General features: G+C 34.5%; 1 protein-coding gene across 1 annotated transcript; it reads right to left on the bottom strand.

The window, feature by feature from the left end:
* Positions 1 to 2248: 2248 nt before the first annotated feature.
* On the bottom strand, positions 2249 to 13371 carry LOC107088335 (macrophage mannose receptor 1-like). Its single transcript, XM_015380447.1, has 3 exons — positions 13308 to 13371; positions 3797 to 4147; positions 2249 to 2865 (listed from the first exon to the last, which is right to left on the bottom strand). The coding sequence occupies exons 1-3, from the start codon at positions 13369 to 13371 to the stop codon at positions 2492 to 2494; spliced, it is 789 nt and encodes a 262-aa protein (XP_015235933.1). The 3' UTR covers positions 2249 to 2491.
* Between the last annotated feature and the right edge of the window lie 288 nt (positions 13372 to 13659).

Here is a 13659-nt window from a genome sequence, read left to right as displayed (position 1 = left end):
CAGTGTAACCAGGATACATTTTTCATATTAGAGTCATTTTATTCTTATTTTCCATTTTGTTAAACTTAGTTTTATTTATTTTATTTAAAGATTTAATAAAAAATCCTCCTTTTCTTAATTTATCCTATACAAACCATGCGAGAAAAACATTGTTCTCGCATGGTTTTGAAGTCATGTGACGTGTGCACGTCAGCGTCGCAAATTAAAAGCTGCCGCATATATGGCTGCTTATCGGCACCTTAGGTAGGAGACGCTGTCGGACTCTGGTATGCAGGTAGGCTTCTGGTCTGTTTCCAAAGCGGTTATGAAATGTCTATTGTGCATCCTTCAGTCGTATGAATCTATTAACTTGCAGACGTGTGAGCATTCGACCGTGTTATATTCGGGAGCTAGCATGCTAAGGCTAGCCTTCCCGGCTTGTTGAGTTGATTACACTCCGGTCTAAATATAGCACATTCAGGCTGAATTGTTTACAGGTATAAAACACTACCGTTGTGTAAAAGAATTGAATTTACATAAGTTGCATAATTATGTAAACTTATTTAATTGTAAGAAACTACATGTACATGTTAACTGATTATTTATGCCTGTTTACACAGGCCAAGTGTGTTACAGATTCCCAATCAAAGGAATTTGGTGCTGGGGATAAATCATGGATTGTCTGGTATGATGCTGGCCAGACTGGCAAGCTAACCAATAAGCAGATCCTGAAATACTACACCTTCTATTAAAGATAACTCTAATTGGTTGAAGACATCCAGCCATAGAATCTTCACTCTTGACTGACCTGCTTCAGAAAGAATTGGATTATTATCCCCCCCCTCCCTTTCTTCACCAGCATGAACTGTTAAGTTCCTTGGATTAAGGAACCATTCTGGACTTCATCAACTGTTGATAACCTGCATATATTGTAAATATTAATACAATTCACCAATTTTGCACCATCTGATTGTCTCTTGTGTTTTACAATTTGCCACTTCCTCTAGCAGTCGAACCTAATTTATTAATTATTTGAATGTACTGTAACTTGTATTATTTAATAATCCTAATATTTCTAAAATTCAATATAGTTACATTAGTAATTGGATATAGTAAATAGGTAAAAGTAACTATGGAGTAACTTTTGATGAGGCAAAAAGTAATGTGGATCTGGATGACTTTCCTATTAGCGTATATGGACTTTTATTACAGCTTGGAGTTCAATTATAAAAAAGTATAAGATGTTCAATATTAATGAACTAAATAACAAAAATTATTAAATATATTAAAACTAAGCCTACATATCTATGCCATCAGAATTGCAAAATATTTATGCAGATATGAATGTTTTTTTGTTTAGATGGTTTACCTGTGTGCAAAACCTCAGTGACTGGATATGTAAAGCTGGTGGAGATCTCCCATATAATGATAAAGGTGCCACTCTTTCACTGTCCAGTAAAAGTTGAATTACTAAAATTCCTTCATGTACAAAACGTTTTACTTAAAGAACCTTGACATTTTTTAAATAGAAAAAATGATGGGCGCCAAAATATGTATAGACATGTGGGGTGGTGTTATTTCTGATGCTGCACTCATATTGTTTATGTAAGTGATTAATAGTAAGATGCATTTCTACTAAATCACTGGAAAGTTTATTGATGTTCCCATGAAGACAGGATATTAATTTATAGAATAAGTAACATTACTAATGTACCTATAATGGAGCTACTTGCTTACTGTCTCTGATCATCATAATCATATAAGTAATATAATCAAATGACTTTATGACCCTTAACATTTCAGTCTCCCCTGAATTGGTGTGGTTTACAACACTGATGTGCTTCCGGGCTGAGCAGAAAGTAGCAGTTTTTTTTTCTAACAAAATATTTGCATCTATGCGAATAATGGTTTAATAATTTAGGCTCATGGTAAATCATCTGTAACTGAGATGGCCTAAAACTGTAGATACATACAAAATCATGAGGTTTTAATTGAAGTATTTGAGGATTGTGGGCCACAGTAGTCCCTTGTCCTCAGTAGTGGAATTTTTTAAATAGCTTTACATCACTATAATTAACACAGGGTGATAGAAATGTGTGTGCAACACCTTGAAATATACTCAAAAGTTCACATTACACAGGAAGTTAAATATCTTTACCCTTGTTTGTGTGTGATAGTTTTGACATAAAATCCTGAGACATAGATCAGTTACAAAAAAAATTTAAAAGAAGACATTTTATTTTTATTTCTCATCAAGTCAATGCAGCTTTTTGTGACAATGCAAATAAAATCTCTCAAGAAATATCTGTTAGCAGAAAGAGCTGAAAGCATCTATGATTGATGTCTACACAAGAGAAAATTAAAAACCATTTAACCAACTAATGATTCAGGTCAAATATTGCTTAACATATTTTTCATTGTTCTATTACACAATGCAATACAGAAATTTAAAAAGCTCTAAAATCAATGATCTCTAATGATAAACACTTACTCTTTAAAGCCATTACTAGAGTTACATGTATATAATATCCTCCTCACAAAGGAAAGGTAGCGTCTTTCCACAATCTTCATCACTCCATTCGAAAGTATCAGCATTAATTACACCACAATGTTTGGATGAAGGCATCACTGGCTGCAGACCATTTTCCCAGTTGGAATAGCTCACTATTCGGTCACTCCAAATCCAGAATCCAAAGATTGAACTCTGCCTAAGACCGATCCACAAACGCTCTATGGAACCAGTAGGAGCATACTTTAACCACTGCTCAACAGCAGTTTGATCCTCCTGATCTTCAATCCATAACAGGCGTGAATGCCTTGCTTTACAGTAATCAAGGGCTTCCTCCCATGTTTTGGGTTCCTCGATCACTTTGATTCTAACATTGCCTGAAAATAAACAGAGGCGAGATTTAATGAAAAAAAAAATGTAAACGGTATAACCTTTACTAAATGTAAAATTATGTTTAAGTGATTCATGGATTAAATTTAGTTTGCTTTAAAAAACAGATTTTTTTTTTAGTAATTTTCAGTTTATCATATCTGAGTTTATCTTAAAGCTAAATTTGTCTCTGTCAAAACTCCCATAACAGAAACAGTTGAATAGTTTCTTATTTTTTCTCTTTATGATGTCTTCTTGAAATATTACCATTTACCAAATGAATGAAGGCTCAAACGACTGAACAAAATACAACTTTTAGGATTATATTACCAAATGCTGCAGTCTGCCTAATTTTTTAGTAAATATTCACCACAAACCTGTATAGCAAATGATTCCCTTTGAACTGTCACAATTCATTGTCATCCATATCAAATTTTTGGTTCCATATAGTACAAGACATTCCTCATCCTGTGTAATTTGAATCTTCTCTCTATAAGTTGAACAACTTTTGTCTGCCTGTTTCCACTGATCTTGCTGAAGTCCGATCCAAAAGCTTTTTCCCAGACTCTTATTTTTCAGGTCTTCATTTTCCCGTTCATCACTGATACTTGCTAAATCAGTGAAACGATTTCTGCAGTACTGCAATGCACGGCACCAGTTTTCCCCATGTTCTAGTTCTACAAGGGTGTAATTGTTATCTGGGGAAAAAAAGGAACATATTTAAAAAGATAAATAATACATTTACACTTCAAAATTTAGAAATGCATTTACACAACAATGAGATATTAGAGTAATTCAAAGAATCATACTAGTATTATGTGTAATTTCTACACTTTTTAAACGACTGTGATGCAGCCAGTTTTTTTTTTTTTTTTTTTTTTTTTTTTTTTTTTTTTTTTTTTTTTTTTTTTAAGGGAATTATCACCAATTGAAACTTACCATGTTGGCACATAAAGGCCTTTTCTTCCGAACAATTAAAACTCTTCCATGTCTCATTTTCAATAGCTTCGCAGAGTTGCTCTTCTCCCTTTAAGTCTGTTGTTGACTCATTAAATATGACTTTTTCTCCATTTGACCATGTGGGGACATAGCTATCATTCCTTCTCAATCCAAGCCAAATTCCGGTAGGCTTAGTGAAGCTTTGTATCACATCTGCATCTTCTTCATCATATAGGCTCAATAATGACCCCCCTTTGCCCAAGCATATGTTCCTTGCTTCCTCCCAACTTGTTTCCGTGTCATTTAAGAACCATCGCAGACGGTTTGCAGCTAATGAAACCTGTAGAAGTCCTGTAAAAAAGAATATAAAATAGCATAATTTCTCCAAACATTTAAAGGGACATATTAAATAGAAAGTAATCAACTACATGTTATGCACTGCATTTAATTGTACATCATAAAAAAAAAAGTATCAACCCCCTTGTTTATGAACATTTTGCAAAATAAAGTTTAAAGGAACAAAATAAAAATAATGCTGGTAAAATGCAACAAAAACTAACTGTGCAAACTAGGTTCAAATTTTTACGTTAAGACATTTGGAGGATCTCAAAGAAAATATATTTACCTGAAAACAGCACAAGGAAGAAAGCCGTTACAAAGGTGTACATTTTTAGAGTGATCAAAACAAATCTAAAGACAAAGGAAATAAACTTATTAATAAACAAAGCTTAATTCTTCAGTTAATTGTCCATTTCTATCCACATAACACATAAACAACAGATTCAGTGATTAGAAACTTGCATAAATCTTGTTGTGAATCCAAATAAATTTAGTTCTTACTTGCTGATGCATCAGGTGCAGAATGGTCCTTCCACGCAAGGAAAAGAAGTTATATTCTTCATAGAGCACCGTAAACTCAGTTTACTTATTCAAAATGACAACGTCATGAGATTAATCAGCTACAAGATGGTAAAGTACGACAGAGCCATAGTCAAATTAGGATTTAACAGCCGTATCTCACTAGACGAATGTCTCATAGTTAATAAAACACATTGGAAAGATATAGTGGAAAACACAACAAAAATATAAAAATCAACAGCAGTAACTAGACGGTTTAAGTTTGGCTTTGTCCTGAAGTTATGGAAGGTTATGGAAGGTTTTTAAAGTACAGACATACCAGTATAAAAAGCTTTTTTTTTTCTTTTTTCAAACTTTAACTTCAACTTGAAAAAGCCCAAGGGTTCTTTTTAATATAACATGTAAAGTGCATATGCCTAAGATTCTAAGAATTCAGCAGACTAACTATACTTCTAGAATACAACTGGCAACATTCTGAAGGGAACATTTGTATGATTTGTATGTTTATGAAGGAGATAAAAGGGAACTGAAAGCTGAATGCTCCTTATGATGTGGCCAGTTTACCATTTTCAAATCTGAACTTTGACATATAACAACTTAGTTCAGGTCTCAGTGGGTTAGTTCCTTTTTTCCCTCAGGGACTAAATCCAGTTCCATCATTAAACCAATAACTGTGTGTTTCTGTGCATTTTGTTCACCAAGTAATCAATAAAGATTGTGTCTGTTATGCCAGGATGCAAAATAAAGATGTTATTTTATATTAACTGTATTCTGTATTTAAAGGTCAGGGCTGTCGATAAACCTCGCAATCAGAAATCAACCTTTCACGAAGTCTACTGATAATGCTAGATGGAATCTGGAAAGTTAACTTGTTGATTAAAAATCAAATGTCACAAAACTACATTCTACTCCCAACCTTTTTCCAAATCTTTTTGGCTATTTTTGAAAATGTTGTGCTACCATCATAAAATTTGTATGATGGATAAATGCAAAATTTGAACAATTGTCATATTCTAAGGAGTTATTCCTTATTTATTTATTCTTTTAAAACCGCTTTACAAGAGTGGTTTATATGAAGAGTAAAGTCTTGGACAACGGTTTCAGGAATATTGATTCTTGGTGTCACTCTCATCACATTTCATATTTTCATTTAGAAAAACCAAAACTTGTTTTGATAGAAATAATGGTTAATCTATTTAGCACTTTATTCTAACAATGAAAAGGCAGTGAGGTTTACTTTACAACCCTCCTTTTTTTGTAATAAATTTGCTTATAGTAAAGTCATATGGCCCCTATTTACAAAAGTGTGTCTTCATTCAAAATTGGTTAAATTTACTGTCTGCACACTTTGAAGTAGATATTATACAAACAAATGTTGAGCCAACAATGCAACTACACCATCTTAACATCTCAATTTTTTATTTCTTCTTTTGGCCAACCTAAACTGCATTTCCTGGAATCCGTATTTGCATCGATAGCATTTGCAAATACCTGATAAAAGCTCATGGATAATTATAAAAAGCAGAACTGGATTTCTGTAGAAGACTTGCCTAAATCAACACCCTTACATATACTCTGATAACACTATTTTAGAATGCAAAAACTATTGTCAGGTGGGAAAAAACCCTTATGGTAATAACTTACAGTTTATTACAAAATCATTTCAGTTTGGGCATTAGATTATCTTTAAAAAAAAAAAAAAACATTCAAAACCAAAATGTCTACTTTCAATCACTTGCAAAAAAAAAAAAAAAAAAAAAAAAAAAAAAAAGGAAAATTCAGTTAAATAAACCACTATAAAAAGAAGGTAATAGCTCTGGCCGAGTTACGTAATGGAAGCTAAACTTGTTATTTAAAAGCAATCATCTGAACTTGTATATTAGGCCCATGCTTCAGCTATGGATGGAATCAACAAGAGAATAACAATTGAATTTAAGTTAATCTCTTGTAAATATTTAGCAAATTATAAAGATTATTCTTATAGGAACATTTTTGTTTTGCACTTAGTCACTGAATGTATCTATAAGTATATCCATCCATCTGTGTACCTGGTTAATGAGTAGCTACCCACAGTCCATGTTTTAGATGGCTGTAAAAATATCAGTACTTCTAGGCAAATAGCTGTGTTTGGATATGCAAAGTAGGAGGGGACCAGCCCAAAAATGAGTTACAGTTGAAATTCTTCCTTATTTTTTGAGGGCCTGTAAGAGTTCTTAAATCATTTGCTGCTAAAAAAGTCAGACATAATCGTGTACAATGCTTGATACTTTCAGCCTCTTCTAAAAATACAATCATGTAGAAAATATTGTTTTATCTTGAGGAAAGAGAGGCTCCAAATGTTGCTAGCCATAAAACAGAGTTGCACTTCTAATTTTAAAAGCATGATTACTTTTGAATTACTCAATGTCTTTGAGATTTTCTCCAGTATATATGTTACAGGTAATCGCATGAAGAGTATTTTATACAGTCATTTTCAATAAATTAGTGTATTTAAGGCAATAGGACTCAATGGTTAGATTAAAAGTGCACTGCCCCCCCCACAATATAACTTAACTATCAATTAACAGAGGCACAAAATATGGGTTTTTACTTATTTAAGGTAGTAGTTAACAAAATAAAACTTCTCAATCATTTTTTAATTTATTGAGGAAAGAAAGGTTTACTTCAGTGAGAAGCTTATAAAATGAATACCCAATGTATTACTTAACAAGATTTGAATTTTAAGGTGCAGGGAAGATAATGAGATAAAGTACCGGTATTACTTATCTAACTTTATTTACACAGTAGGTGCCTCAGGGTTCTCTTGCAATGATTGTAGGATATTTTATATTTTCTGAACTAATAACACACAACTACAGTATACAAAAAATGGAATGAGCTACAAGTTCAGTTGTAGTAAATCAGCACTTCAGATAATTCTGTTTGTTAGTTTTTTTCACGAGGTGAAATTGACTCCTGGACAGGTTCAAACTGAAAATAAAAATGACTCTTATGAGGATTATTTCCTTTTCAGATCAGAAACTCTGTTATAACTTGTATTTTAAGTATTCTTCCTTAGATTCAAGTTATTAATGAAGTTTTTATTCAGCCTTAGAGTGTCCTTTGTATGATATCTTGTTCACTTAAAGAGTGCAATATGTGTAAGAATTGCTTCAGTCCAGAAAGTGGCACTTTTGTCTGCTGCCAAACTGCGTATGTGTAGGCGTGAGGCCACAGTGACCCTGAGTATTGATGGAATTATGAGGAAAGCTGTTAGATAAAGGGGCATGTCAGCTTGGTTCAACAACAGGTGAAGCCATTTTATCCATAAAAGTGCAGTTAGACATTTGACCAATCCGGTGGCTTGTTTCTTTTAAAGGTCTGTCTGTCTGTTTGTGTGTGTGTGTGTGTGTGTGTGTGTGTGTGTGTGTGTGTGTGTGTGTTGTTGTGTTTATATGTTTCTAGGAAGTAGCTTTGAGCTCCTGATTGCAAGCAAGTATTTTCTGACACTAGAACAGGAAGCAATTTATGTGCAGGTTGAGTACTTGAAGACTAAACCCCGCTGAGACTTAAGGAACATGTTTGTGATATTTAAACAAAAATAAATTTGCTTTTTGGCAAAGCCCACAGGAAGCATGGCTTTAGATAAAACAGTATACACCAGCATTTAATCTTTGGAGCATTTTAAAATACCACAAAAGATCTTTCTACACCCAATAAGGTTTCAGCTTTGTACCTCAGACACATCTGACTTACGGAACAGCAAATAACTATGGACCTATAGGCAGATAAAACATTGACTCTCAGCTGAAATCAGCCTTCCATTTTAAACCTCTGGAAAATTATGCACAGTGTTTACAAAAAGCTTCATTTTGAAATTTACTTTAGAAAATACTTCAGGAGTTATTGTAGTTAGTGCTATAAAGAGCATAGCACATTTAGAGTTGGCTAAATGTCATAATTTGCTTTGTGTTCGGCTTAGAGGTGTGGTGGTTTTCCCCAGGTGCTCCAATTTCATATCCCTGTCTAAAAGCTTGAATGTTGAGTTAATTAGTAACTCTTTAGTTGACTGTAATGAGCCCATAGTTATGTGCTTTATTTCTTATTGTGTAAAAAAAATGTTAGACTTCTTCTCCATATCAAATTTTTATCATTTTCAGTGTTTTGCAGTATACCATATCATAGTCAACTAAATTCTTTTGTTGACTATAACAATACATTAATTCAGTGTAAAAACATTCCGGGTGGGTCTTGTGGTTTGGCAAAAAAAAGTTAAAACGATGAGATATCTTTCAGTAAATCTCAGCACAAAGTAAATTATGTATATAAAAAAATATTTTCTTTATATGCATTAAATTTATATTCTTCACAGTTCTAGGAATTGGTGGAGGTTGTCAAATTGAAAGTTGTCAATTAAGAGTTCACACCCTCCAGAAGCTGGCTATTCTGCATACGGTAATTGCTAAAGAAGCTGGAAGTTTAGGTATGTTTAAGCATTCTCTTGCAAAGTTTAGTGGTAGGAAAAGAGTGTGCTAGATAAATATGCACAAACAATCAGGATAATGGCAGTCTTGAGAGGATTTTGATGCAAAGGCTATTTAGGTGTTAGGGGGAGATTCATGAGGCATGGACTACCGCTGGAGTCAGCGCTACAAGAGCCACAACAGAACACTTATGCTAAGGAGAAAAAGCACTGAACTGTTGCTTAGTGATTTCAAGTCCCCTTTTAGATGAAAATACATTTTACATTTAATTTGAAAACCGGGTTCCCAGGGTATTGAGGGAGAATACAGAGGTACAACATTCAAGATGCTAGAGGCACTTTATGATTCCATCTGGTGACAGGTTTTATGGAGATGCTCATCTAATTTTTAAATGGGAGCTGGCATCTATCCACTCTGCCAAAAGCACATATACCTGCTTTAATAACCACGGCATTACTGTGTTCAACTTGGCAGGAAACTATCATGACCTGAGCCCCATAGAGAATCTATGAAGTGTTTGAAGAGAACAATGAGACACATCAGACTCAGCGATGCCTAAAAGCTGAACGCCATCATTACAGAAAACTGGGCTTTCCACCTAAGCACAACTACAGGCTTATCCTTTCCAAGCCACACTGCTTTCATTTAGTAACTACTGCTAGCAGAGGCCTGAAGAAGAATTATGTGCACATGGAGATGCTGTACTTCTCAGCAGACTAAATATTAGTATATTTTAATTGGGCACAAGAAGTAATCGAATTAACACACACCAGTGTCAGTTTCTGAACTGATTCTTTCCCATCTGTTTCCCCTTTTCTTTTTTTGCACGACTCATTTTTCCCTTCTACCACACAACATGTTACACCTGTAATCCCAATGGCAATATAGCAAACAAAAAGAGGGAAACACAGAGCCTGATAAATCCCCTCCATCAATTAAACTCAGCATTTCTTGAATATCAATTTCCAAAGGGTAGTTTACCCAACTAATGCACTGTAAATAACAATAGTACAAAAGAAATAAATAAGCTACAGGATAGGAGTCAGGACAGCAGGATTTGCATGTGCTCCTTTGTAGAAAATACCATTTTCAAATACAGACTGAAAGTAATAATAGATATAATGATATTAATAGATATTCCTTACAGATAGTCGGATACATTAAGAGATGAGGGCTGAACTTCATGACCAGAAAACAGTAAACAACAATTAAGAAGTCCTAATTCCAGAATGTGATAATAGATTTTAGGAAGGAGAAGTTCCTGCTAATACTGCTAAGGCACAAAAGTGTTAGGGTAGCTTTCCTTTTTTTATTATTAGGAGGGCACATGCATGAACATCCCAATTTGGACACAGGAAAAGCCTAGATCTTTGGAGAAATCTTGGATCCAAGGTAATACATGATGCACATTTTATTAGTTTAACCTACACTTAGAAGTGCTGTTGCAATATAAGTGCCTTTTCTTGCTCATGATTAAGCAATGAAAAGAAATCACTCAACTTAGCTTGCTCTGATTCAATTTGGCCTGCATTAGCATTGATAGATATTCAAAAATAGTTTTATATTTGAAACTTGGTGTTTTGTTTTAAATATGTAAAATCAAAAGACTAGTTCAGTATAATAAGCAGGTTTCATAACACACTGAACATCAATGTAATTGATATGAACACATACATATAGCTGAAAAGTTCACTTAAAAATTATACTACACACCTTCAAAAATTTACTTTTTTGCTATTAATTATATTATGTGGTTGACAGTGAAAACATTTATTAAAATTAGAGATCTGATGGAAACTCCAACTGAAGGATAAAAGTGCAGTTGGAATGGAACAATATACAAAACCTTTTGTTTCCCTTTTTAATATGGCAAAAAGAGGCTGTTAAAAGCTGATGATTTGGCATTTCAAACATGTGTAAATAAAAGGAAAATAAAAAATTTAATCACAGACTAAAAGGAAAAAAATAAAAGTAAAAGCTTAAATTGTGGCTATAACATTTGCATATGAAGGATAATTCATGTTTAAAGAGAAATAGTGACAGGTAAGTATGTTAAGGAGTTGGCCTGGTCCTTTTTTGAATTGATTAGCAATACTGTAATTTAAAGATTTTGTGGATTTATACCAACTATAGTGACAACATTCATTTACATTTCAAAATGTGTGTCTCTAAGACAGCTGTGTTTTGTTTTGTTTTCTGGTTTTTAATGGAGCCAAAGTTTGATGATTTTTAAGCACTCTATTCAATTAATGCAACTATAAATACTGCGTACTGGTATACAAGTTTTTTTATTCATTTATTTTTTTACATTCCATTAATTTTATGTAAAAAGTTAACATGCAAGTTCCATGTTAGAGCCAGATTTCTCATTTCCACCTGCAGTCCCTGGAAAGTTTGATGTTAATACAAAAGCTAAATTTAACAATGTAAACAGTAATCCAATAAATAATGTACATTTTCTATCTACAACTAAGATACAATCAACCTCAAACATGCCCTATACTAAGACTATATACAATAACACACTCACAAAGACACAAATATCCCTCCAAATCTCACTTGCACTAATTTACTTTCAGACACACCCACACTTGCTTTGCTTGCTCATACATCTTTTGTGAGTGCAAATTTGTATTTATAGCAGCCGTTTCTTTATTTACTGTGCAAATATTCCATAGTTTGTACATGTGGTTGATAACACGTCCACTGACTCATAGAAACTGAAGAGAAATCATGCTTTGCAAAAGAGGTACTACATTGTACAAGGCTGCACGCCCCTCTAGGTCACCCTTGTGACTCTGGGGGAAGCCGTACCATCAAGTATTTTAAAAAGTAGGTAGATACTGGCATGTCTTATGAAATGATCAGAATTTAAAAAGTGTTTTGCAGTGATGTTACCATTTGGGTCTTTTACAGTAAATTTATGTGCATTATACAATCCAAGCACTGCAAGGATATTTTTCCTCCATCTATTCTCTTTGGATAAACAGAATGTCCTACACAAAATGTTGTTGATACTATTTTAAAAGTCTTACTTATATTTTGGTGACTAGATAAAATGGTAAATGGCCTGTTTTTAAATCTTTAAGTCAGGGGGACCCCAAAATACTAAACAGAAGTTTGAACGACACTGTTCAAAATAAATAAACACAAAAAAACACATCCTAGAGCTGAATGAATGACATCGTCTCATTGAATATTTTGTTCTGTACAAAGTGGAATGTGCTGACAACAAAATCACAAAAATCAACAATGAAAATCACATTTATTAACCATAGGAGGCCTGGATTTGGAGTCACAAATTTAAAGTAGAAAAACACCAACAATTGATCCAACTTTGATATGTCCATATAACAGGTCAAAAGGCAGCTCAGTATTGTGTGTGGCCTCCACGTGCCTGTATGACCTCCCTAAAACACCTGTGCATGTTTCCAATGATGTGGTGGAAGGTCTCCTGAGGGATCTCCTCCCAAACCCGGACTAAAGCACCTGTCAACTCCTGGACAGTCTCCGGTGCAATGTGGTGGATGGATTGAGACATGATGTCCCAGATGAGCATTAGGAGAAACCCAGGGCCAAATGCAAAGGCACATGGTCTCACAAGCGGTCTGGCAATTTCATCTCAGTACTGTTGAAAACCATCATGACTTCCCAGGGTCCGTTGATTCGAGTGCAGGTCACTTAGATGGAGTGAAAAAGAATGCTGGACAATGAAGCTTCGATTCGCCTTTTGCAAAAGGGAGAGCAGCAGCAGCAGCGGAAGGCAGGACGTATCTGTGAACAGCAACTCTGACCCCCTGTGCAACACAGGCTCTTTTTATGAGAATCAGACAGTCCCACAAGAAGTTACAGAGTGATCGTACTCCCTACATTCCTATCCCCATGTATGGAGTTCTTTCCTGTTTTTCTGCTCCCTTGTTAATCAGCTTTTCCTTTGTGTGTATGCGAGCAAGGTCATTCTTAGTCTTCTCATCTGCACCTGCTGTTTTGTACACTGTTCTGTAAATCTGCCCTGATACATATAAACAATAAGTTTTGCTGCAGCTTTAACTTAGCGCTTTACTTCTTTTAGCTTAAACATGTATCTTCAGTACCTAATTGCAGTCATGCTACCTCTGGTATCACATGGAGGGCTGTGTGACCCTCCAAAGAAATGCCACCCCACACCATTTCAGGCCCGCTGCACAAACCAGTCATTCTGAAAGATGTTGCAGGCAGCAGATCATTCTCGACGCTGTCTCCAAACTCGGTCATGTCCGTCACATGATCACAGTTTTAACCTGTTTTTATCTGTGAAGAGCACAGGGGGTCAAGCATCCCACACAGTGTTGGGCTTTGAGGACAACCTCCATCTGTGACATAGTTAAGGTAAAACATGATTAAGAGAATAGTGTAGAAAGGATTTGGTGGGGAGGACAGTGGGCATTCTTTGATTTCATGGATTAATAGATTAAGAATCAATACTCAACCAAAACAGTCATTTCACATTTTTATCCATCACTTGGAGAGTTTTTTTTTTTTTTTTTTATTACACACCTATTG

Source organism: Cyprinodon variegatus, unplaced genomic scaffold (genome assembly GCF_000732505.1).
Source record: "Cyprinodon variegatus isolate N-32 unplaced genomic scaffold, C_variegatus-1.0 Scaffold214, whole genome shotgun sequence".
Lineage (NCBI taxonomy): Eukaryota > Metazoa > Chordata > Actinopteri > Cyprinodontiformes > Cyprinodontidae > Cyprinodon > Cyprinodon variegatus.
The sequence above is the reverse complement of the archived record's forward strand: the minus strand, read 5'-3'. Positions and strand labels throughout refer to the sequence as shown.

Bases quoted from the DNA above. Each gene is read 5' to 3' on its own strand.
- LOC107088335 (XM_015380447.1), bottom strand. From the start codon at position 13,371: ATGACCGAGTTTGGAGACAGCGTCGAGAATGATCTGCTGCCTGCAACA. The intron at 4,148-13,307 runs GTTTGTGCAGCG...TCTTTTTTACAG, and splicing joins AACATCTTTCAGAATGACTG to GACTTCTACAGGTTTCATTA. The intron at 2,866-3,796 runs GTAAGTTTCAAT...GTTTATTTTCAG, and splicing joins GGCCTTTATGTGCCAACATG to GCAATGTTAGAATCAAAGTG.